General features: G+C 31.0%; 5 protein-coding genes and 1 long non-coding RNA gene across 18 annotated transcripts; 3 read left to right on the top strand and 3 right to left on the bottom strand.

Annotated features, from left to right (window-relative positions):
* Positions 1–207: 207 nt before the first annotated feature.
* On the bottom strand, positions 208–2,764 carry LOC122572866 (NF-kappa-B-repressing factor). Of its 2 annotated transcripts, XM_043738447.1 has the most exons (8): positions 2,544–2,764; positions 2,305–2,383; positions 1,620–1,753; positions 1,270–1,519; positions 1,047–1,173; positions 803–975; positions 567–740; positions 208–489 (listed from the first exon to the last, which is right to left on the bottom strand). In XM_043738447.1, exons 3-8 carry the CDS (start codon positions 1,735–1,737, stop codon positions 327–329), a joined length of 1,005 nt encoding a protein of 334 aa, XP_043594382.1. In that variant the 5' UTR covers positions 1,738–1,753; positions 2,305–2,383; positions 2,544–2,764; the 3' UTR covers positions 208–326. The 2 variants fall into 2 exon arrangements, with proteins under 2 accessions (XP_043594382.1, XP_043594381.1); XM_043738446.1 differs by having other exon boundaries at positions 2,305–2,764.
* Positions 2,765–3,424: 660 nt separating this feature from the next.
* Positions 3,425–5,225, top strand: LOC122572869 (28S ribosomal protein S2, mitochondrial). 2 transcript variants are annotated; one of them, XM_043738460.1, is made up of 4 exons: positions 3,425–3,875; positions 3,953–4,100; positions 4,192–4,287; positions 4,359–5,225. In XM_043738460.1, exons 2-4 carry the CDS (start codon positions 4,064–4,066, stop codon positions 5,015–5,017), a joined length of 792 nt encoding a protein of 263 aa, XP_043594395.1. In that variant the 5' UTR covers positions 3,425–3,875; positions 3,953–4,063; the 3' UTR covers positions 5,018–5,225. The 2 variants fall into 2 exon arrangements, with proteins under 2 accessions (XP_043594395.1, XP_043594394.1); XM_043738459.1 differs by having other exon boundaries at positions 3,426–3,875; positions 3,950–4,100.
* Positions 5,193–10,842, bottom strand: LOC122572868 (dehydrogenase/reductase SDR family member 7). 4 transcript variants are annotated; one of them, XM_043738455.1, is made up of 8 exons: positions 10,559–10,842; positions 6,571–6,717; positions 6,329–6,481; positions 6,130–6,236; positions 5,820–6,059; positions 5,621–5,740; positions 5,382–5,551; positions 5,193–5,316 (listed from the first exon to the last, which is right to left on the bottom strand). In XM_043738455.1, exons 2-8 carry the CDS (start codon positions 6,692–6,694, stop codon positions 5,229–5,231), a joined length of 1,002 nt encoding a protein of 333 aa, XP_043594390.1. In that variant the 5' UTR covers positions 6,695–6,717; positions 10,559–10,842; the 3' UTR covers positions 5,193–5,228. The 4 variants fall into 4 exon arrangements, with proteins under 4 accessions (XP_043594390.1, XP_043594389.1, XP_043594391.1 ...); XM_043738454.1 differs by lacking the exon at positions 10,559–10,842 and adding an exon at positions 10,127–10,515; XM_043738456.1 differs by lacking the exon at positions 10,559–10,842 and adding an exon at positions 10,178–10,425.
* LOC122572873 lies at positions 7,004–9,434 on the top strand. Of its 2 annotated transcripts, XR_006318584.1 has the most exons (4): positions 7,004–7,881; positions 8,247–8,966; positions 9,054–9,171; positions 9,294–9,434. It is a non-coding gene; the product is annotated as an uncharacterized LOC122572873 (long non-coding RNA). The 2 variants fall into 2 exon arrangements; XR_006318583.1 differs by having other exon boundaries at positions 8,247–9,171.
* Positions 10,843–10,982: 140 nt separating the features above from the next.
* LOC122572867 (phospholipid scramblase 2-like) lies at positions 10,983–20,462 on the bottom strand. 5 transcript variants are annotated; one of them, XM_043738449.1, is made up of 7 exons: positions 19,670–20,462; positions 13,801–13,905; positions 13,360–13,509; positions 12,449–12,672; positions 12,097–12,351; positions 11,144–11,290; positions 10,983–11,051 (listed from the first exon to the last, which is right to left on the bottom strand). In XM_043738449.1, exons 1-7 carry the CDS (start codon positions 19,878–19,880, stop codon positions 11,019–11,021), a joined length of 1,125 nt encoding a protein of 374 aa, XP_043594384.1. In that variant the 5' UTR covers positions 19,881–20,462; the 3' UTR covers positions 10,983–11,018. The 5 variants fall into 5 exon arrangements, with proteins under 5 accessions (XP_043594384.1, XP_043594385.1, XP_043594386.1 ...); XM_043738450.1 differs by having other exon boundaries at positions 12,190–12,351; positions 19,670–20,453; XM_043738451.1 differs by lacking the exon at positions 19,670–20,462 and adding an exon at positions 14,605–15,049.
* Positions 14,939–25,153, top strand: LOC122572864. 3 transcript variants are annotated; one of them, XM_043738445.1, is made up of 12 exons: positions 14,940–15,074; positions 16,395–16,543; positions 17,210–17,446; positions 20,519–20,800; positions 21,353–21,456; positions 21,541–21,707; positions 21,973–22,246; positions 22,437–22,808; positions 22,891–23,058; positions 23,154–23,364; positions 23,455–23,588; positions 23,771–25,153. In XM_043738445.1, exons 4-12 carry the CDS (start codon positions 20,524–20,526, stop codon positions 24,071–24,073), a joined length of 2,010 nt encoding a protein of 669 aa, XP_043594380.1. In that variant the 5' UTR covers positions 14,940–15,074; positions 16,395–16,543; positions 17,210–17,446; positions 20,519–20,523; the 3' UTR covers positions 24,074–25,153. The 3 variants fall into 3 exon arrangements, with proteins under 3 accessions (XP_043594378.1, XP_043594380.1, XP_043594379.1); XM_043738444.1 differs by having other exon boundaries at positions 21,541–21,773; XM_043738443.1 differs by lacking the exon at positions 16,395–16,543 and having other exon boundaries at positions 14,939–15,074; positions 21,541–21,773.
* Positions 25,154–25,165: the final 12 nt, after the last annotated feature.

Here is a 25,165-nt window from a genome sequence, read left to right as displayed (position 1 = left end):
AGAATCAGAATTTCATGGAATTGTGCAATAACAAGTAATATTTTTCCCAACTATTAAGACACTCTTAAAAAATTACCTATTACGTAATAAATAAAGCAACAAAATATTTTAGATTTAATTTCTTTGATGGAATATTTTATTTGAATAATCAGCTTACATAATAAAAATTAAATATAAAAATAATATTAACGGTATTAGTATAATGTATGTTTTGAATTATATATCTCAATTTAATTTTCATGAAATACATAGATATATTGCAACTGGTATTTATATCTAAGCATAAAATTTATATGATGTATGGAAAGATAAGTTTATTATTTTATTTACAGTCCAGTTGGCTCGATTAACTGATATTTGTTAGTATTACCCCCAAAATTTTTTAGTTCCTCGACTAAATCTTGTGGGTCTATTTTTCGGGAAACTATTAATGTTCGTTCATTTTTGGGACCATAACTATGCGACCTTAAACCGAACTGTCTTGCAACCCTATAAAGAAATTGGAATGCATACTTAATATTTTCAATCCAACTGATTATTTCGAAAAATTGCATTAACACACTTACTGATGGATTATTGCTCTTTCATCACTTGTAAAATCAACAGAAAATACTAAATCATTTCTCATGTCACCTGAAAGGTACTTCCTCATGACGTCTTTACATTTATTTCTTAAATCTTTTGCAGAGCAAGAATTTTGCTTTAATCCGAGACCTTTCCTACTCATTTGCTGTTGAATCCTGTAGATAAAAAGGTAATATTTCTAAAATGTTTTGCAAAACAAAATGAAGATTATACTTACATAACAGGTTCTACTATTCCCTGTTGTGATTTACCAAGACCACCACCAGTCCAACCCATTAATTTCATTAATTTTCTTCCAATATTGTCGTCAGAGATAGTGTCATCTTTTGATGTACTCTTAGTCATTGTCGTTGCAGTTACATTAGCATTCCTATTTATATTGTGTTTAATCTAAACATTAAAATAAAGCTTTGGTAGCAGCTCAATATATATGAAAATAAAAACGAATCTTTTTTATAAACCTTAATCGTATAATAATGCTTCTGTAATTCATGTAATCCAAAAATGGATGCTTCTTTCTTCGCTGACTTTTGGTTAGAACTACAAGCTTCCGCTAACAGTTTTGAATTTATAAAAATATTACATTTACTATAAAAGAAAAAGAAAAAGATAGGAAGATAATCCTGAGGAACAAGGAAGAACAAAGGAAAGGGAAAGAGATATATATGTATACTGTATACATACTAAGAGTCCTTAATTTTATCAAATTTCCATTCTAAATTTCCACCTGACACACTGACTGCATTAGTAAGTATATTTTGTGGTATATCTCCAACCCTTTCTATTATAACAATATCGCCAAATGGAGCCTCCTCCAATCTCCTTCGTTTCACAGGTACTTTATTAGATGATAAATTGTGTGACAATTTTGTATTTTGTAATTGTGTTGATGGTTTGGTTGTATTGGAAGACGTTATTGTTGAAGCAATTCTTCCTAAAAAATTATTCTTTAAGAAATGCACTTAAAGGACATAGATTTTCTTACACTTCTCTCATACTCAGCACATGGTAGAACTCACAGCTCTTAGATATACCTTTAACCTTTGAACTAGCAGCATCCGAAGCTTTCACTACTTTTCTTTGCAGTTTAATTTTTCGTTTTTCTCTATATTCACCAACAATATCTTGAGCTAATTCTGCAATTAATTGCATCGTCTCTGTAGGATACCTAAAAGTAAATGTTATTAAAATATATGTAAAACGACTCATAAAAAGATTTGAGCTAACAAGTGACATTCGATTGGCAGCTAATAACTGTACCCACAGCAATTACGTTTTGTTTATGTCTATTGCTTTATCTTATTGAATAGGTTATACAATATATTTATTATGAACATATATTGATAAAATATCAGTATGCAGCACGAATAGCCATCTTAGATATATCTAAATAGATCCCATTAAATACTGTGACTTATTAATACACTAAATAATTGCCTGTTTAAATACTTGTACAATTTTTGCAAAATTCATACTTGTATCTTGCAGCATTTATGTATATTTCCAGATTTATTTGAAATTTTATCAACATAACCATGATACTCAAGTCTCATTTACAGTGTTAATGAAGTTTGGAAATGTTTCATATAACAGGTATAATACATTTATAAAAGACTTCTACGGGTTTGAATACTTTTGTGAGTTACAATATACAAACATATAATAAAACAAACTGCAAACTAATAAAACATAGATATCACATTTTAGATTCGACACTACCTGCATCCAAGCAATTCCACGTTTGTAAATACTTGAGCTAAACACACAAGTTCATCTTCTGGAAATTTATCCTTATGAGCTAAAAGAAATTTGCGTCTAAGTTCCCAATGTTCGTCACATTCATGTTCTGTCTTATATCGTTCTACGTCCCAATCATCCTCGCCGCTCATTTTCATCACAATATCACACGTTTTATATGACAAATTACAAATTTATATATAAACACACTGGATGTGTACCATTTGTTAAAAGTTGCACAAAACTTTCCTGTAGATGTCTTATTAAAAGTGCCTCAAACGCTTTTGTCTGACTTATATGAAATACATTACAAGACAGAAATATATTTAAAAATTTCAATATTAAGAAATAATGTATTATCGCAAAATGGCTTACACAGCAATAACACCATGGACGAAATACAATATAGATTTGAGATCTTAGGAAAGCTTAAAACTTAATAAATTAATTAAGATTAATTTCTTAATCATAAACAAATTTAAAAAGTCGTCCGATTGGTGGACCATGAAGCACTGTAACCACCTAGCGATGGAAAGATGGAACTAATCTCTTTATGAGGAAAAAAAAAACAAATTTTTCGGTCAAATTCTTGAATTATTCAGGAATTAAATTAAGCCTTTAATTCTTAAAAATGTTTCGTGTATAATATCATTCTAATTTTCTACGTATTGGTATTACTTTATTTTCTGCTTCATGACAATAATTTACAAATTTGCCACAGGATGGCGTTATTCGGGAACTGCTTTATTTCATCACACTATTTTCTTATTCTCAGGTGCTGGAGTCTCATTCGCATGCACTTCGTTAGTCTTCCTTTTCAAATATTCTGATTTATACCGTTACATCTTCCAACCATAGAACAGCTTAGATGTCCTATGTAATTAATTAATCATATGTAATTAATGCAAAATGCTTTATTTTGTGCACCGTGGCGCCCTCTACCAGCGAGTCAGAGTTGTAACATAGAACACAATTTTTAATTGATAGAGAGCGCTAGTCTTTGACATAAGATAATGCATTTTACACCAATTCTATGTAATGAGTTAATTACGTAAGGAATCGGAATAATATTATACAGAGAATATTTCTAAGAAAAAACATTAATTTAATTCCTGAATGGTTTAAGAATACGCCTTATAGACCAAGAAATTTGATTTTTTAATTTTCTCATAAAAAGATTAGTTCCAGCTCTTTACAACTAGGTGGTGATAGTATTTTCTAATTGGCCCGCAAATTAGAAAAAGAACTATTTCCACTGTTGCATGTTGGTCTTGGAATACAGTATCTTCGTGCTGAGAATACTTTTCATACAATAATAAATATGGTAGATATTTAGGAGAACCGTGTTTATTTAACTGGCTCAACCTGTACATACATATATCGTAGTGATACATATATATCGTGAACTGGTGTGCGAAGTCGAAACTAGTTCTTTTTGTGTACATAGGTATATAAAATTATATAGGAATATGGTCTATAGGTATATGTTAGATCAATGTGTCGAAATTAATGATAAAAAATATAAGTAACATAATCTGAACGTAATTAATGAAGTATGTATTGCATTTATATCGACTTCCGATTTAAATATTAAAGAAAATAAATTTCATTTATTTAATTTTAACAGCAGTGAAGCTTCTTAACCTATTACATAGAAAAAGATTTAAATAAATCTGTTCTAGCAATAAATGTATATGACATAATTATCTGTCGATAGTATAGAAAATTAAAAGTATACGCAATGACTTCTATTGTCACACGAACAATTTCATCTAAACGTAAATATCTCTCTTTTCCTCTCATTCACTGTTTTATTATTTAAATGTTTCTTCAAGTTATTGTAAACTTTAAGCATGTTGTTTATTACAGTATGGAGAGATTGGAGTGTTTTGCGACCATTACTCACATATTGCTCGAAGCATAAATTATCCACAAAACCTGAACTGCAACAAGAAACTAAAGATGGTAAAATTTGTATATCTTACATACCTGTTTTTATTTTTTTCTGAATAAAATATAAATTTATAATATTTCAGTTTCAAACACAGATAGTCTAGAAGATATAAATCCATTAAGTCATCCAGATTTTTTTCATGTTTATGATATGTTTACTGTCAAAGACTTGTTTGATGCAAGAGTACATTTTGGTCACAAAGAAGGTTCTTTAAATGATCATATGAGACCTTTTATATTTGGATCTAGGCTAGGTCACTTAATAATCGATTTAGATCAAACCGCTGAACTTTTACGACAAGCATTAAATTTTACAGCCCACATAGCTTCCAGAAATGGAATAATTTTGTTCATAGCAAGAAATTCTCAAATTTCTTATCTTGTAGAAGAAACTGCAAAGCAATGTCAAGAGTATGCTCATACAAGGCTTTGGAAGCTTGGAACATTTACAAATGCCACATGTGAGTTTGGAGCTGTTACCAGATTGCCAGATTTGTGTATATTTTTGAATACCATGCAGTCTGTTGTTGAACAACACACAGCAGTGACCCATGCAGCTAAAATGTGTATTCCAACAGTTGGTATTGTAGACACAAATTGCGATCCTAAACTTATAACATATCCAGTTCCTGGAAATGATGACACACCTTGTGCCATAGAGTTGTATTGCAAATTATTTAAGGAAGCAGTAATGAGAGGCAAGAAATATAAGAATGAAATGCTTGCAAGGGATAAAATATAATATAATTTTTGATCGAGTACTATAAATGTGTAAAAATCTTATAAGTAAATTTTTTAATTATGAAAATATTGTTTTTATTGAATTCATATAGTAAATACAACAAAATTAAAAATTGCACAAAGCTACAATTATAAATTAGTGAATTAGAAATGAGTTGAATAAAAACAACATAATATATAATATATATTAAAGTATAAGAAAAAATATATATTTATTGTGTTTCTTTTGTACTTGTTTTAATAGTTGTTTTATTATCTCGCAAACGGTGCATAAATTTTGCTCCCAGATGATTTACTATCCTAAAACATAAAATAATTTTATAAAATATCTAAATGAAAATTTTGGTAAATCTAAAGTAACATACCATAATCCAATATTTGGATAATAAATTCCAAGGTACACCAGCTGTAGTATAAGTGGTTTGCAAATCCACACTTCAGAAAGCTTGTTTGCTATTGCAATTCCCATCAGTGTAGCACAGCGTTCTACACTCACTTTATTTGTCAGATTTTCTTTCACATTTTCTCCATATTTCTATAAAGTAGAGGTACAAGAAAAAGAACTACAAATAGTTAATAATGCCAATACATTATATATACATACTTCACCACTTTTATCAGTGAATGCTTCCATCAAAAAATTAGTATATACTGGCCCTGGACATACAACTGTAATTGGTATATTTTTATCAATTTTTTCTAAAGCAAAAGTTTTACAATAACCCTGTGTATAATAAATATTTATTTATATATATGCAGATAGATTAACGATTATACGATTATGATTAAAGTATTATACCCACATGTAATGCAAATTTATTTGCACAATATGTAGCAGAAAATGGTGATGCCGTAACACCAGCAATGCTTGAAGTGAATACAAAATGACCTGCACCTACTTTGAAAAAATATTTTGCTACTAATCTAGATAAAGCTATTGGTGAAAATACATTCAAGTCAAACATTTCTTTGTCAACAGATATCTCAATATTCTCCCATAATGCTCGTTGTGATCGTCCTGCATTATTTACAAGTATATCCAACTAAAATTGATTTAATGTATAATTAAAGTATAATGTAATAGATGATCACAATAATAAAATATGTATTTACTTTGCCAAATTTAGCAATGATATTATTAAGTGCTGACTCATGACCATTTACATCACAAATATCTAGAACTAGCACTTCAATGTCTGAACTTTTTAAATTTGTATTCCCTAAAAATAAATGAATTAGTATATTAAATCTGTGCAAAAGTATGAAGATAATTAATAGAAATAATAACTAATATTATCAAAAACTTATTTACTTTGCAGGCAATTAACTTTTACTTTTTCCAATTCAGCTTCCCTTCGTGCCGACAAAATTAATTTGCATCCAGCCTCTGCCAAAACATATCCAAGATGTTCTCCAATTCCACTTGATGCTCCTGTTATCCATACTACTTTATCTCTTAAAGTATCTAGCAAAAATGTTAAAAATATACTTAAGAAGAAATCTTAACAATGCATATCATAAGTACTTTTTTTGAAAAATATGTATAATTATTACTTGTAGGTTTGCCAAATTTTTCATAGATAGCAAGATTTAAGTCACAATCAAGGAACCAAGGGCAAATAATGTAAACAAGACTATAAATTATAATTATTAAGCCAATGACAGCTAAAAGATCCATATTACTAAATTATATAACTGAATCTGAAAAAAGTGAACATGAAAAGGTATTACATATTAATCATATACTTTTGTTTTAAGAGACTTAATATTTTTTTTAAATCAGTATGCAATATATTAAATCTCATGTATTTTTTAAATTTATACCAACTATTGATTATATTAGGTTGTCCGAAAAGTTTCTTTCGTTGTATAAGGAAATAATAGACGCACAATGTTTTTTGTTTTATATTAGTTTATTGAATTATGCGCAAACGTAATAATAGAAATATAACGAAATGGATCATACTTAATTCAATAAAATAATATAAAACAGAAATTGTTGTTCATCTATTATCAGCTTATGAAACGAAAGAAGCTTTTCGCACAACCTAATACTTTAAAATGATTTATATTTAATTATAAAATAAACTTCATCTGTATTTACAATTAAACAAATGAAGTTATAGAGAAGAAATCTGATTAATATCAAATGAAATTTAATAATATCAAATGATTAATATTAATATTCGAAGAACCTTTGTTACTGCAAAAAGAAACTGATATTATCAATGGAAGTATGTATGTACTTATAATGTAGAGATAAAATCATTTTACTTATATAATTAACACTTTTATCTTAATGCTTATCCTTTTTTACATTTTACTAGTTTACCGGAAATGACCAATCAGATTTGTATTTCATCATATACATAATGAAGTGATAATTATAGTACAATCGAGTAGGAGATGATTTTCTATGTGAAAATATAAGTCGAAAATGTAGAATAACATTTTTCCTTATGACGCTTTGTTTTAGAAAAAATCAAGTTTGAAAATTTATTGAAAATTAATTTGATTAAATATCAACTAGGTAAGAGAAAACAATCAAAGGAAGTTATTATACATGTGAAAATAAGTAGAAAATATAAAATAAAATTTTCCTATTTAAGACTTCGTTTTCCAGAAAATGGAATTTAAAAGTTTTTAATTATGAACTGATCTTATATACGTATGATACATATTCAAATTTATTTTCCTCGAAAACGAAGCCTCAAATGAAAAAATGTTGTGTTTTCTTATTTTTTGATGGAGAATGGTCTTCTGGCTAATTGTACTACGATTATCTTCTTACCCTAAAGGAAAGGTATATACATCTATGATGACATAAGTGAGAAACGTTAAAACCAGAATGTGGAATCATGTAAGGTAAAACTATTACACATTATATTATATACAATATTTAATAATAATATTACACGTAATATTGTAAAATGCAATGCCAATACTTTTAACCCAAATAGCATACGAAAAAATATTTAATATATGTATACATGAGAGAAATATTCAAGTAAAATAAAACGTTTTAATTTATCTTCCGATTTATTATTAACAGTATTTATGATTACAACTATAGCATAGTATTGCTACAATTATAACAGCTTTTAGTTATTTATATAAGACAAAATATGCAGAGGATATTTATATGATTGATTCTAGACATAAAAATGAGAAAAGTTCCTACCAAAAAATGTTTTTTGATATCTCACTCATACTTGATGTTTCTCATACAGATCTCAATGAGATGAGACGAACTCAAAGAGATGACATAGGACATGGACAGGATTTCGACTGTCGAATAGTATGTAACAGTTAATGATCATATCGATTATAAACCTACCGTTATACTGGTATATAACCATGATAGCCTGGTATGTAACCATTTTTAATAATATTTTAAACGATTTATATATTTTTATATGACATTTTTTGTTTGGTTATGCTCATAGAATACATATACGAAATATGAGGCACGTATAGTGTGATAACTGGATATTATCGAAAATATCAGTAACACAAAATCGTGTTGTTAAGACAACTTGAAGTATTGTAGGGAGCACATTTTTTCGTATAATTAAATTCAAAATTTCGTAGAATCAAGGTTGTCACCTTTCTTTTATATAGAACTATATATATTTTGATATACGTCGGTGTAGTCCACATTAAAATCAATTCAACGATTATAATCATTCGAGGACAGAATCACTTTTATAGAAATGTTTGGAATCTTGAACTGTAATAATCATTCGTGAATTGGTGTTTTGCTTATAATCTTTTGTTAAAACTATATTTAATATTAGATATTAAATTTTGTATGATCATTTTTATTTGTATATTGTGACATCTATATAGTAGAGGAAGTATAGAGTATGGAAATCTCCCACTCTTAATTAAAGCCTATAAAATACAAATGATAAGAAAACGAAATTCGCAAACAGGAACAAAACAAAACGGTAAGAACTTTCTTAATTAGAACGATAATTATAACAACAGAAAGGAAATAAACCAATTTAAATTGAATTTTATTGTTAAACTTTCAGTCACATTTGTTTAACTCGTGAGTGAACCTCTTCAACCAAATTTGATTCACGTTAATATTGCGTTTCTGTTGATAGAGCAAAAGGTTGCCAGTAAAACTGACAAAAATAGATAATTTACGTAAGTATCGCGAGTTTGTTGCTACAAATTGCTACTAATCATTTTTTCTGAACTGATTATCACTTCCTCATTTTATCTTTCCCTTATTAACCAATATTAGTAAACAAGTTACACTATTCCAGAATACGCAACATTTGAATCCCGATTTTTGTGCAATTATTGAATGTTTTCGACTATTCGGCTTGACTTTGTTTTCGAACGTGACAAGAAAGAACACAAAGAATGAGAAGAATGAATACGAGAGGCTGGCTGTCGAGTAGCATGTAACACATCAGGATTTCTAATACCAGAGTGTAACAGCAACTATACATATTCTATTCGTTTTTTACTGAATGATGTCACTATTTATTCGGCCACAAACATTTATGGCTAGCTTTCACGGATCTCTTACTCGTTCTCAAACTTTTCTATACAAGTTCAGAAGTAGATATAACAGAAGAGTCAACAACCACTACAACCCATTAGTCACCCAACTACTTGACACGACGGATTAGATCCGCAGACTAAAAAGAAAATACCCTTTAGATTGAAGCATTAGATTCAACTAGAATCAAATATACTATAAACTATTATAATCCAAGTTACAGTACCATGCCAAATGAAGTTACTTAAAATTCTCAATGAGAATTGTTTGTAAATTGACGACAAAAAAAAATTCTCATTCTATAGGTGAGTTCAAATAAAGAAGAGGGAATATGTAGTAAGTTGCTTATTTCAAACCAGAAAACAGTTGCTTATTTATCGGAACCAAAACTGTACTATGCGGTTGAATTTCGCGAGTTTGCAATAAAACATCTCCAATATTCAAATTGTATTCATTGAAAAAAAAGAAAGATATAGATTTCATATTTAAAGATACAACACTTTTTACTACGAATATTAATTGACTATGAATTTATAGTATGTTTGGAAAAGGTGACTTAATTTTGATCGATATAAAATTTTTAAAACTTACATAGATTTGTCAATGATGAACGTATTAATATTGTTACGCCACGAGGCTTACCATCAGCCGTATTCCTAACCGTCGCTTGTGTTACTACAGTATCGCAGACTAATCATTTTATATGACCGGCGAAATATATACAATATAGCGACAAGTATATGGTTCTCATCAAGCAGCGAGTTCTAGAAACGTCGATTTGCCTGTGATTTGTAATTTTATTGACACAAAGAAGGTAGCATAGACGCGAACGGTGGCGTGATTCGAGCGTGGTGGGGGTCGTCTCCCAGAGAAAAAAAATCGAAGGAAAATCAGTATCATTTGAAGATTCAAACGTTATTTATCGAGAATTCCTGTATAAAGCTAATTGTATTTATTATTAAATAATTTGTGACGTGCTCATTATAATATTAAATATTGTTAAATATATAAATTTATATTAACCCTGTTAAATTCAGTGTTGAGGCGGCTATGTTGTCCGTGATAATATAGTAGCTGCTGGCTGTAGATGTCGCTGCTGGGGTACTGCTGTATTTTCTTCCTATTTAAGAATCCTAGAAAGAAAATCGGACTTCGATCGCTGGAATTCGATCTCGGGTCCCGAACGTTCGTAACTTAAGGCGTTAACCACTGTGCTGCCATCGTCCGTTGCTAGTTAGTGTCGAGTGCTGCCACAGTATTAAAATCATTCTAACCACCTCTGTTATCTTAATCGAAACAGAGGAACGACTAATTCGCGGCGTCGATTATCCGAATCGTAGCGAGAATTTACGCCTCTCGCTGACGCGTTTTCCTCGCGTCTCTCCGCGAACGGTCGTAACAAATATAGTACAGTTTTTATTGGTACAAAATAAAATGCTCAAATACGTTGATGTTGATACGTATCTTATTTTCACGATTAAAGCTATCTTCTTAGTTGTCTGAAGTACAGATATTCCTAAAAAAACAATTCACGATGAAATTTTGCAAACATCCAAGAAAAGAAAACTTTAATTTCCTAAGTCACTAATTTGCAACAAAAGAATTTACCAGAAGAAATGCTGCGGCGAGGAGTAAGGTTTTGAATTTTATGTCCAAATCTGAAGGAAATGTAATTAACATAATATAATCGTGAAGAATATTGTCCCACTGATGCATAAGGGATGCAATTTGATGAGTGCCATCGATCGAGATTACCTGAATGAAATTAATGTACTATAATTAAATGATTTGTAAATGAAGCATAAGGTAGCTTAATAATATCAACCACTTTGAATATTTTTATTACTTCTGGAAATATGGAGAGACCTTATTTACCAAAGTCTATAACATGTGACTGTATGTATAGTCATTTTGTTTTTTAGATGAAGGACTTCTGAACATTTTTAAATCATAAATAACGTCATAAATAAACCTTCAAATCAGGACACATGGAGCGTCGTGAGATCGACATCTTTGACGAGTCGGCAAGCTACTCGAGAAGCGCGAGCAGGTAACAGTGACTATTATAGTATAATTAGTTATAGTCATAGAAGTAACTCTAGTTGTAGTGCTAGGTGTATTTTGGAGCAATTTATATTAGTAAATAAGTTCTATTTAGTTTTAGTATGAAGATAATGACTCTTACGTATCTTCCTAGTAATACCACCTTATTAAAAATAGTGATATAGATATTCAAAGTGGTCAAAGATATTAAAATATAAGCTATTATTAACTTATTATTATATATATATATCAACATATATACAAATATGTATTAAATAAAATATACAGACTGTCTCCAAAATCGTCGTACAAACGGTCGTGTGCAATATATAATTATATAATAAAATATGAAAAAAATCGTATTTTTTCATCTAAGGCTTCATTTTCTAAAAAGGTGACTTTGAAAATTCGTCAGGTTCCTGTGTATTAACTGTCAGTTTCGAGGTATAAAATTTCTGTTTTTGCTCGTGTTTGTATTATTAAACATGATTTATGTCACGATTTGAAAATAATGTTACCATCGTTTTTCGTTTTACTTCTGTACCCAGCTTGGTCGTACCCCGATTTTGGGCACATCCTGTATATCGTTTTTCCTTCCAGACAAAAATTACCTGGAACTGGGATTCTTGATACATGCAACAATCACTAATATTTGGCCCGTATATATTACAAAGTCGCTTTCCTATTGCATCGTACACCGTAAAACTGGAACCTATTATATGAGAATTTTGTCCTATTGTGCCAATTAAATTGGGGCTTAGCACCGACATACTCTGTACAATGAAATTTTCATCTTTTTGTTATATGGTAAATAATAAAAATATAGTCAAGCTATTTTATAATCTTGTATACCGTCTGGATTTTACTCACGTGCGATTTATTCAAAGCAAACGTCCACATGGAATTCATAACCATGGTGAACGCGGTTTCGCCGCATTGGTCCACAATATTTAACTGAAAATCATCGCGAGTCAATCTGGTGCAACTCCAACCGCTTGATTCATTCCTTGATTCTGTTTCCATTGCTAGGAATAACGTTTCAGCTTTTGGTACTTTTACTCTGTATTGGAATCTCTTTTTTAATCTACCGAGCACTATTAACACGAAAGAAAGAAACTTTTGTCATTTCTGAATTTTCTTCGATTTTAAAGATATGAACATTATGCAGTTTGTAAATGCAAACAGTAACTCTTGATGGGTTAATTCTCTATATGTATAATTTAATTTGAGTGCAAAATAATGTTCGAAAAGCTTCTGATCAAATTGATTTTTTACTTTATGTTTGAAAATGATGATGTCTAAAAAAGCTTTGATTAATATTAAGTATAAGAGCATGACGAGTAAAAGAAAGCAGTACGACAAATGAATACTGTCATACAGTTATATAATATTAATTAAAATTTTTGAAAATGTTATTTTCAGAAAATAACGTGAGAAACTTATTTGACTGGATATGTTTGTTCACCGCAGTATATCTTAAATAAACATTATTTTTCTCTTCAGATTTACCCATTAACTCATTGGCATACTAATATTTTCATACTGAACGTTCGTCTACATACTTTTTCACGATCAAAATTATTATTTATTATTAACTAATATTATTTATTGATTTTATAATTTATTACAATTATTAATTAGTGATTGATGAAGAATCATTTTACTGCAACTAGAAATTAATTCATTAAAAAATCGATAGTCAATTATACGCAAGCCAAGTATAAGTTAATAAGTTATCTTTAGCGACATTGTTTTCACTTAAATTTAGATGAATTACGAACATGTGCTGAGATCAACAATCTGCTGAATTTCCAATTGTTCCACATTAGATAAGAAGTGAGTTCCGGAAAGTACGGTCAGCTGTGATCTTGGTGTCGATATCCAATTCAATGTATTCACAGGAATCGGTCTTCTTTCTTGTTTGGCTTCTCCTGACCGAATTTAATATACCATCATATTTCATATATAATAGAATAGTTCATATGTAATAGAGATTTATTTTGTCCATTAAATATTAGAACAAATACCATATTTCGATTATTTTACATATTTTTTGCATTATGTACTTTGTGCATTTTTACATTCTTAAGTTTCTCATAGATACATAAAATATTCACAGACTACTTATCATTATATTTTACATATTATATTGTATGTTATATGTTAACAATAATTTTATAAACATATTTTACATATTTTTATCAGGAAGATGATATACATACCTTGTGGTTGTGCCGTAATGACGGTTGGCCCCGAAAGGACAGGAACTGTATTGGATATCGAATCCTGTTGCATTTCTATATACTGGGTGGTTACCTGGTTTGGCTCTGTGTGATTATAAAAATTCGTTTAAACGCGCTCTTCTTCTTTATGCTTCCTATTATACAAATTAATCAAATGATTCTGTCATTAACGAGATGCATATTACTTTAAATACAAGTTCGAACGTAATTCGTAATATTAACTTTAGTACAGCAAACTGTCAACATACTTTTGCGATTCTACTAATTTTGCGATACTTATGTACTTTTTGTTCTATTAGGTTTGTATATTATTATCTATTAGGTTATATATGAAGATTACAGGGGAAGACATGATAAGTTACATATTCTGTCCTTTAGGATTTTTTAAATTCTATATGTTGTTGATCAATCTTATAATACTAAAACTGTCCTCATTATTTGACTATCAGATTAAATATATGTTTTCTAATGCTCTGTTGAACATTACAAAAATATTGATTATGATGACATTAACTATGTTAATTCTTCGTGAAACTTGTACACCTATTTTTCAAGACATATTTTTGCAGCACAGGCTATTAATCACGTTATGCTAAATTAGTGACTTTTAGTCATCGAATTTAATCAATCGATTTTAGTTATCACATAAAAATCAGACTTATCACTTCTTTCTTTGCGGGCTTCGTATAATTTACGGCGCAATAAAAGCGGTAATAGTAATAAGAATAATAACGATGTTCAATAAGAATCACATTCAGGATAACCGAAGGGAATAAGAATCACCAGTTAATACTCCGAAGGTGACACGATTAAGGTCACTAGCTTCCATTTCTTCTCGCAAAAAATCGAGGATTCATTCGTGAATTGGTGCGTGAAAGCTCCTCAACGTAGCATTACGATTTACTATTTCAGCAAACGTGTCTTTTTTATCACTAGGAGTAGGAAAACCTTGTCGATTTAATTAATTTTAACGATCGTTAAGCGGCACAGGGAATTGCATGGATCGATTAGCCAACAACTATGAATGTTATCGCGTAGAAACAAGTCGTTTTATGTAAAAAAATATTCAAAAACTTGCTCTTTTCTCTTCTAATACTTTATCCTTAATGTTTTTCAGGCTTCAAAAAGATCTTCGTATTGGTGAAATCCTTTTTTTGGGAGATCTAGATTTACACAGGTATTCAGTTCCGTTGATGTCATTCCTGAAAATTCTACCAGATACTGTTTGCTCGTGATCGTTCGTCGAAAGTTCCGTAAGTCTCTTTTCGTTATCGTTGATAGCCAATCGCTTATCGTAAAACCGGATAAGCGGTATCGTTCTTATTATTATCAAAGGCAGTGATCGATGTTCCTTATTGTTCTTTCCTTGTATTATTAAAAATCGAATAATTTTAATGATTTGCAACATAAACAATAGTATAGTGAAATAGATTATTGGAGGGACTGACGTACACTGCACACGCCGGCTCAGAAATCATACAACGCTTATTCTAGTACACTCAACTCTCTTATAACACGGTACTCTGAAAACACGGTGTAACACGGTGAAAAAATTGCGGCAGCCCTCCTACAAAACGATCTCCATATAGCACGGCTTAATAAATTTATGCAATCCTCGTATAGCATGAATATTTTCATCATATTATATTGGTTTCGCTTTAATATGGTTTCGATACAACGCGGAAAGAATTAATCGTGTTATACGAAGGAGAGTCGACTGTATTTGTTTTAAAGCTAATACAACTTAACTAATCGTAAGAAGATATGGTAGAAAATTATAGTCAAGATTTTAAGAATTTCAATTTAGTGAAACGTAATTCAACTTTTCAAAATATCGTCCCTTCGGTTTCATAATTATTCTGAATTGTAATTTTATTCTCTGTTGCGGTACATTTTCGTGACTTTCAAAAATAGAACTGCTTCATTCCAGGAATAATTAAAAATCCTAATACTAAAAATACCGATATTCAACTATTATAGGAATCTTAAAATTGAAAAATTCCCACTGATCCTTTAACTATCTGAGAATTCTCTTTTAGGTCACCCGCAATTCTCGTACTCTGGAGGAGAGAGAATTTCTGAACAAAACGAAACGCGTACAATCCCGAGAAAATTATTACTAAAAACTCCGTCAAATCATCTCATCTCTTAACTATCCTTCGTAATGTTTCACGGAAACTATTTCAGATCATTACCGACCATTCATTCCATTAAAGACCAACGTTGTCTTAACGTAACATTTCATCTGCAACTTTTTTTTAGTTCAATTTACATTACTAAATTCTGCTTTTTCATATTTTAATGTTTGAAAAAAATTTTTAAGAGTCTGTTTAATATCTTTCCATAGTTATTCTCTCTTTCGTTTAAAACTGAAATCACATAAGTCGTCAAAATTTGAAGAAGTATTTCTGAAATATTTATGATGCTGTAATAAATGTCATAGAAATTCTTTGCAAGGCTTTGAGTTATGTAGTGGACTTCTGTAGAGTTACCTTGGTCATGTTTTTTAATAACATTGTTTAAATATGTTTAATAACGTTAACATAACTGAATTCTTATGGGAATGTTCTCAGACCACCGAGGCAAATTCAGTCATATCTTTGTTCAGTATTCTACTGACGGTGCTACATAAATTGAACAAGAAATTTAAGGAAAAAGCAAAAATTGATCAGAAAACCAAGATCATGAAGAAGCAGGTTGAGAAATTTTCAGGATCTCACTGGTAATTATTTTCAAAATAAGAATTGATATATATATTAACGATAAGAATCGAACAAAATTCTATTATATATTCTGTTATATCTTAGATAGAACTGAAAATAATTTGTAAAACTAGAACGTTATAACGTTAAATATAGTACTCGAGGAGAAAAATTCTGGGTTAACCAATGTATCGATGAAGAATACGCAGAAATATTTCAATTGAAATATTCAACTCAACATGTGTCATTTGTCAAACATCATTAGCATAGCATCATTTACTTATTATTTATTCCACCCTTTAAAAAGTTGTTTTAATTAAAAAAAAATTAGAGACTCTAGAAACCTCCAGGAATTACATCAAACGACTAAATCCTGGGAATTATTGAACGGCTGGTAAAAAGTTAGAGAATGAAACGTTACACAGACAACCTAATAACATTCTAATACTACAAAAGTGGATTATCGTCAAACTTTTCTCAAATTTTCCTACCAACTTTCCGAACAACACCATATATCAAATTATCCAAAAAGATTAACATATTTTGAATGGACGATAAAACAAAAAAAAGGAAAGATTCTTTTGGGGTTCTAAGGGTTGTCGGTTCCCTTAATCATTCGAATTGGCTGGTTCATTGGATTGATGTAATGCGTGATTATAATTTTCCGGTTTGGCGTGTTTTCTCAGGCACACCCCACACGCCTTTACTTGTTGCTGCTCCACGGTGATTCCATGCGCGGTTCTATCGATCCTGGTGTTCCCTATATAAGAGGCCGCGTCATCGGTAGTCGTGAAACAGCAGGTCGTCCAATATTCTATGTAATCCGTGGAGAATTGTCACGGTGGAAGCATTGGTACAAGGGTGAACGCGCAAACCAAATAAAACACTGGCTTGTGCCACGCGAATGACTAACTAAAAATCAAGTAAGTTATCCATCAAATAAAACAGTGTCGTTATATCATTTTTCTAATTTTATTAAACCAATCTTTCTAACTTGCGTACTCATCCCTTGTTTAGAAGTAATCTAACATCGAAGAAATTCACGTCAATAAGTTTAAAAATTACATTCTTTTTACTTAAGGACGAAAGTATTTGCATTGCTGAAGGGTTTCGCTATTTCTTTGTAGAGATTTTGTATCACTAGCTTGAATTTAGTCTCACCATCTGTTAGACTCATGACATTACAAATCATCTCTGACCGTACGGCCAAATTAATAATGAAATAGATATTTATTAACCGTAATGCAACAAGTAATGTTTATAAAATTCTTTCTTCTGTATGTAGAATTTACCGTACGCGTTTCATATAAGTCAGAGGAGCTCAGTGGAAAAGTGATATAAGTGTATATTTCTATAAATAAATGCAGAAAGTGATATATAACATTCGTATTTTTTTGTGAGATCTCATAAATGATCAAGCTTTTACAAGTACAAATAGCAAATCTGTTCTAGATTTTTCTGTTAACGTAACTTCATTTAAAGTTTTCTCAAATTAAATATTTCATCAATTGTATTATTTTCCTCTTGAACCGTTCGTTCGCTATGAGTTCTTTCCTTTCTTCTGAATTTCGTGAATTTTAATTCTTATCATACGTTCAAATTAGCATCATACACGCATGCTAAAAGCATATAGTTATTGAAAGAGATAAAGTGAATGAAATTTGTCACGGTGTCAAAGGATTAAAGACTAAAGTTTATGCGATTGATCAATATTTAACTTTCTATATTTCGCACAGTCTACTTGAATTCGGCATATTGGAAACCAAATAATTTGTCTTTGTATAAACGCAAACTTAAAGTCAAGTCGCTCGAGTTCGGTTAACTTGATCAATTTAATCACTTGATCAAAGATCAAAGACGAATGAAACACAATGTGTACAAAAACAGTCTATCGATAAAGCTTTCTCCGAATACCTTGAATGAAATTTAAGAGCACGGTGTCGGTGTTCTGATAGCCGGTTATCGATTCGCGACTGTACCGCGTATTTTCATGCTCCTTGATACGATCGATGCGATTCTGGATATTTCTTCGATAAAATGATTATTGTATATACGTATATAAATACGTTGTGAATACGCAGAAAGTTGTTGGTAATAGGAGAAGGGTCAATGTTAATCGGATTTCACGATGATGCGGCAAAGCTGATTGTACGCGTGGAATGCATTACGTCTATCGATCTGAGAAGCGTCGTGTCATTCAGGAACAACAAGGGGGGAAAAAGTTCTTCCTTAATGTCGAGACTATATATTTTGTATCATTGGAAAAATTCATTCTCATTAGAAAATTCATCCTTGTTTCGTCGTTTTTAAATTCGTTATTTAACTCTTGGACGACGAAGTTCACATCAATTCCAACTCATTATTACGAGTCAAATATCACTTATGTCATTAAACATTTACATTCATTGTTAATTAATATTATTCTATCGATATTTCGTAAGTATCACTCTATTTACTACAGTCTGCTGTATGAAGAATTTTATTTTTTATGTAAATTTAGTTATCAAGTAGTAAAAACTCTTTCCATTTGGATTTTCCCTTTATCGCTGTAAAATAAACTATTCGGTGCTCGTAACGATGTTCTAGTCTCTGTTGGACGACTAAATTAGAAGAGAAATGCAACAATACAGAAGTAACGCGACAGTAAAAGAACCACTCGTAACAAGAACGATCCTTATCAAATTTTTCGACCTTTTAAATAATGTATAGTAACGATACGTTCTAGTTGCCAGAAACTAGATTCACAGCGTATTATATAAAATGATTTTTGCCTTAATTTATGATCTATTATGGAATGAAAATGAATTGTTTCTATAAAAACTTTTGCCGTGAGAATAACAACTTCATGATTTAATTAGATACGATTATTCTGTAGTATAATTCTAGTAAATGGATACACTCCTACAAATCATATTATATATATTGAACAGAAATCGAAGATTTTATAGAGTATTCTTTTACTTTCTTCGAGATAGACAGTCATATTTTTGTTATAAACTCATCGATTATAACAATATATATCATTTATGATAGTTGAAAAAATATTTTATACAAACGATACAAACATATGAATTTTAAGTTAATTTCAATTTAATCCCATTGCGTCTCAATCATTCTATAAATATTTAATAAATACAATCGATTACCTGAGCATCGAATCATCGATTGATGTAGAATTATATCAATCTTTGTAACGAAAAAGTCGATCGACCAGGGCGTAGAGTGTAGAGCAATCCCTGTTGCATCACTAGTTTTCACTACTACGTCTTCTGTTAAGAAGGGACTTCGCTGGCCTTTTTGCGCAATCGATACCGACTGATAAAGCTGATTAAACAGAACCACTAACATACTTTCCATTCTCTTTTAACACTTGTCATCCTCCTCGATGTTCTTATCCATTTTCTAGAACCAAACTGAACCTCCGAAATATTCTTAACACATGATTATAAAGTCAAAGCTTCCATTTCCTGTTATGGGTCGACTTTTCTGTACTATGACACTTGGGTAGACAACCTGTTGAAGATACCATAAAGTAGATCGTCCTTTAATACTGGGATCGTCTGTTGCATGATTGTTTTAAAAAAGCAGATTCGATGCTAACATTTACTAAATCTGAAGAAAATTTAGAAGACGAATTTTTAGGAAATACGTAGTTTTATAACTGAGAAGCTTTCTGCAAAACAGTGTACTGCAAAACATGTTCCTTCAGGAGTTACATTACAATTTTGATATATAGACATAAAACTCGAAGAAATTATAGTTAATATTTAAAAAACTAAATCTAAAACTTGCAACGCAATTGTTTAATTGATTTTGTCTTATGGACCGTTTCTTTTTCTGAAAGCTACTCAATTAGTCTTATAGAACATATAATTTTATATGTAATTTCGTAATATTATATTTCATAGACATTCGTAAACAATTCTACAAAGAATGTGCAAACGATTTATAAAAATCTATAAATTCGAGATTATAACATTTATTTACTTTTAAAGGTAAAATGTTGCCTCAGGAATGGCTATTAGTGTCTCTACTCATGGGGTCGGCGTCAGCGCTGGCACCCATGCCCCATCATTCGATGGAGGAATCTTTGAGGAGTGCTTTGGATGCCATTACCAGAAAACAACGATCTCTGGATACGAATTCGCAAGACTACTACAATGATTTACGCTCGTTTAAATATCATGGTGGAGAGGGAGAAAGGAAGCTTGACAGAGAACGTCAGGGTGAAAGGGAAATAGAAGAGGAAGACGAAGAAATAGAATTTTTGCCTAATGGTACTCTCTCATATGATGGTTTAGCACGTTCATGCATAAGGTTCATGCACAACCATCACGATGGTTTAGCATATTTCATTATCCACTTTCATACAACACCTATTTTTATATCGGCTATTCCATTTTATAAAGAGTGCTTAAATTGGTCAAGTCTGAAGAAAAGAATAAAATTATTTCTCTTAAAATTTTGTTTTTGAGAAAATTAGAGATTGAAGATTTATCGTGTACGTGCACGTTTCTATGCGTACGTGTTTTATTTGTATGTATACATAAACCGAGTACATATTATGTACTTTTATTCACGTTGGAGTTAGCTAAGTGCATGTATAATATTTTTACGAAAACAAGATCTCAAAGAAAAAAGCTTTATCATGCTTATTCTACTTATTTTTTTATCTTCAATTTCCTGCCCAGGCATACTCATTCTGGAACACTCTATATACTGTAGCTCATAAAATTTACTTAGAAAAATCAATCAAATCTTAAATCATAATCAATTAAATCATAAATATTATTTTCATAAATATTTTACGTAATGGAAATTTGTTCTAGAAACTGGACAACTAGAAACTATAGGAAATGGTTTCCAAGATTTGAATAATAAATTACTCGAAAGGGCATTGATTGATTATCTAGAGAATGTCCCCCAACAGCAGGTAGCGTTTCTTCCTTTCCTTAATCGATGTTGCTATACTATATTTCTATGAAAAGAAAGAGCTACATTGTTTGGTAATATCCAGGAACAACCAGTCACATCGTTATTTCGAGAACGTGAACGAGGTTCCAATCGTAAAAGGGGCTATGGTTCTGAACGATCGAATATTGATAATAAGGAGTTGGCGAAATTGTTTCTAGAAGAACTGCAGGATGGCTCTCAGTATAATCTTGGAGATACGGATGACGAAGGGTATATGGATGCTCGTCAGATGCTCTATGATCGATACAAAGGCGATCGAGGCAACAAAATATATGAGTTAGCGATTAATATGAAAATAGAACTTTAAAATAGATGTATTTCATTTTAATTTATATTTTAATCTATATTTCATACGATAAACATTGTTATTTCTTAATACAAAATAATCCTTATAAAAAATATTTCGTATATTTATTAATGTTAAAGTTTAAAAATGTGGTGAAATTTAAAATACTGATGAAACTATGGGTAATAGGAATTTAGGTCCAATGTCCTGGGGTGCATTGTTGAATAAAGAGTCTATGGCCCGAGGTCAGAGTCGAGAATCCGACGAAAACGATTTCGGCGATCGGGAACAAGATCCAAATTTGTTGTACCTCTCAATGGGCGAACGAAGAAACATGAATGGTGGGTATCCCCTAGGACGATCCCTGAGGACCTACAGAAATATGGCTAAACGGTATCTAGTTGCCAAGAGGAGCCCAAAACCTGTATCTACATCTACCAAGAAACAGATTACCGATCCCAAGGTAAATCAGCTGAGAAGTTTTCTAGAAATTCTTTAGCAATTTGTAATCAAATATTACGTATCTAATTAATTATTTTTTCAGCCTTGATCTTTATTTTAGATTTAAATTTAAATCATTTGAATGTATGATAAAAAGAAGTAAAAATTAAGTATATTTTAAAATGAAAGTATCTATTTATTTACATTTTAAGGTCGCTCAAGATCTGGGAGCACTGTTTGGCACTCAATCCGTAGATAATCAAAATCATACTCACAACTTCAAGCATGATCACAGCCACGATCACGACCATGATCATGACCATAATCACGATCACGATCATGAACATGGGGATCAGCATAAACATGAGAGTTCTTCGGAAGCGCCAAAGGTGACTCCTTCACCAAAAGGGCAAAAGGAGAATGTGACAAAGTTAGGCAAGTCAAAGTCTATCGAGGTGAGAAAGAAGAGCATCGATTGGTCTCAATATTTTGGTATTGATAGAAGAAAGAAGAAAGCTACGTTCATGGCTGGCCAAGGGACTCCGAATCAAGACGATGAATGGATGTTACAGCGATACTATGAAGTAATTAAGAGAAATTTTTCTTATTCTTTTTCTAATCATAAACTCAATCTATAATGGTTGAATTAATATATCGGTTTATTAGAATATGGTAGAGAATCTGAAGGCAAACGACCGAGAATACGAAAAGGAAGCTGACGAAAAAAAAGACAGGTTGGATCAACTAGATCCCAGACAAAAGACCATTAAGGACTTGATTATTGAGGAAGCTTTGAAATACAGAGATTCTGAAAATGGCATAGATATGCAAAAGGTATGACTCGTTTAAGGAAACCAATCAATATATATGACACCACAGTTAGCGTTATGTATATATCAATATTTTATAATATTTAAATAAAATGATAGGTAAAGGATAAGATAATAGCACGAATTGCATCTGCCTATTCCTTCGAAAAAATGAGAAAAGCTCTAAACGAACTCAGGAACAATATGGCGACTAGGATAGAGGCTCAAAAGGCAACTCATGTACAGGGTAATCAAACCTCGAACTTCCGAGAGAATAGTAACAACTCTAAATCCAAGGATAAACGCATCAACAATTTAATAGAAACTGAAGGTGCAATTTGATTAATCATTATACTGTATTATACTGTATTATACTCTTTAGTACCAATACATTATATTAACTATTATATTTTGTGAAAAGCCGTGGAAGAAAATAGAGCCTGTCCAGAACTAGAACTGATCGAGAGACGATGCAGAACAGTAGACACTTTAGGTGGAGACGAATCACAGATGCTCTATCTTCCCTGCGTCATGCTTCAAATCTGCAAGGCCTGCGTAAATATTCTTACCCTAATCTTGATCATTCAAAAGTCTCTATTTAAAACTCAAGTTGCTCAATTTCTCGAACGCAATTCCATCCTATTTTATTTCATTTATTTGTTTATTGTTTACGGGAAAAATGGAAATCCCATTAAAATATATAAAGCCGAACAAAATAAATTTCCTATTAATTTCAGGTACAGAACGACCTGGAAGAAGAATGTTTAGGTAACTATGCAGTGGAAGCGGGAAAAATCTGCGACGCCCAAGAAATAAGAGAAGGACCAAAGAGCAGAGAAGCGTGCGCAAGCACAGCTTTAATATTGTCGCAATTACAGACTCCGACAGCAATCTCCGATCAATGTCGCCTCGATGGAAACGACTCATGTTTACGACGTTATCATTACCAATACTGGCATCGTTACCTTACTTACCCCTACAACGGGCAACGATTGAACAGCGTCTACGATATGACCAGCTCTCAACAGTCGGACCGATAAAAAAATAAAGGATTAAAATTAAGTGAGACGATGTCGAAAAACGGGTGTGGCTTTTCAACAAATCAATGACCTCAAACCGAGCTTCATTTCTATAGTCAACTTTCAGCATTTCGTTTATTTGGTTTGCAACCAAGAGAAAGAGAAAAACATTGAGGTCAAGGAATAGAGGTTAAGTTGTTCGAAACAATATATCATCCAAGAATGCGATAAGAGTCATGTTACTTTTATCGAGCGGGTGGGTTCATTTAAGGCGAAAGAGACAAAGAATCAAAGGATCGAATAACTTTTAAAGTTGATTCGAGAACACGTCGATGAAGATGGTTGAAGTGGCTTCGAGTTTTGCGTACATGATTGTGTACAATAGATTGATTCCATTACATGCGGATATCGTTTAATACAATAAAATGGAAAAAGAACAACTGAATTTTAAACTATTTGCGAGGTGTTTTTTTTCTAGTAATAAATGTAACGACAAGCTATGACGGACAATAATTATCAAATGAAATTTTTGTCATTATATCCCAAGAATGGACGAACTTCAAAATTTCTTATCTCGCTAATAATATAAAGCCATTTTAACTTTAAAAAAAGTAAAAAGTTCGGACGAACGCCTCGCAGAAGAAATTATCAGTTGTATAATAAAATACATTAAAACAGTCGTTGAACATCAGAGAGCATAACATACGATGACGTTTAATTTTTTTACACTAGATGATTTTCAGCAATTTCCTCGCAATCACGTAATAAAAAGTTCATTTTTCTTACTTTGTTCAGATTAAATTTACCTGAGTACTTCCGAATGATGCTGCATAATAACGCGGTAAAGTATCTTATTTATCTATTTTCTTCCATTGTGGAATATCAACATGCAACATAAATCTACCGAAATATATCGATATTAAAAGATATTTAATGAAGTTTAAAAAGATACACCATGATTCTATTCTAGTGTAAATTTATATTTCGTCGGATAAAAGATCAACGTATGTATATCTATGTCTGTCTTTATGTTATCAAAACCAGAAATACATTCTATGTGTCAGTCCTATATTCAAATGTAATAAATATATTTCAAAATAATTGTCTGATATC

Source organism: Bombus pyrosoma, linkage group LG11 (assembly GCF_014825855.1).
Source record: "Bombus pyrosoma isolate SC7728 linkage group LG11, ASM1482585v1, whole genome shotgun sequence".
Taxonomy (NCBI): domain Eukaryota; kingdom Metazoa; phylum Arthropoda; class Insecta; order Hymenoptera; family Apidae; genus Bombus; species Bombus pyrosoma.
The sequence above is the reverse complement of the archived record's forward strand: the minus strand, read 5'-3'. Positions and strand labels throughout refer to the sequence as shown.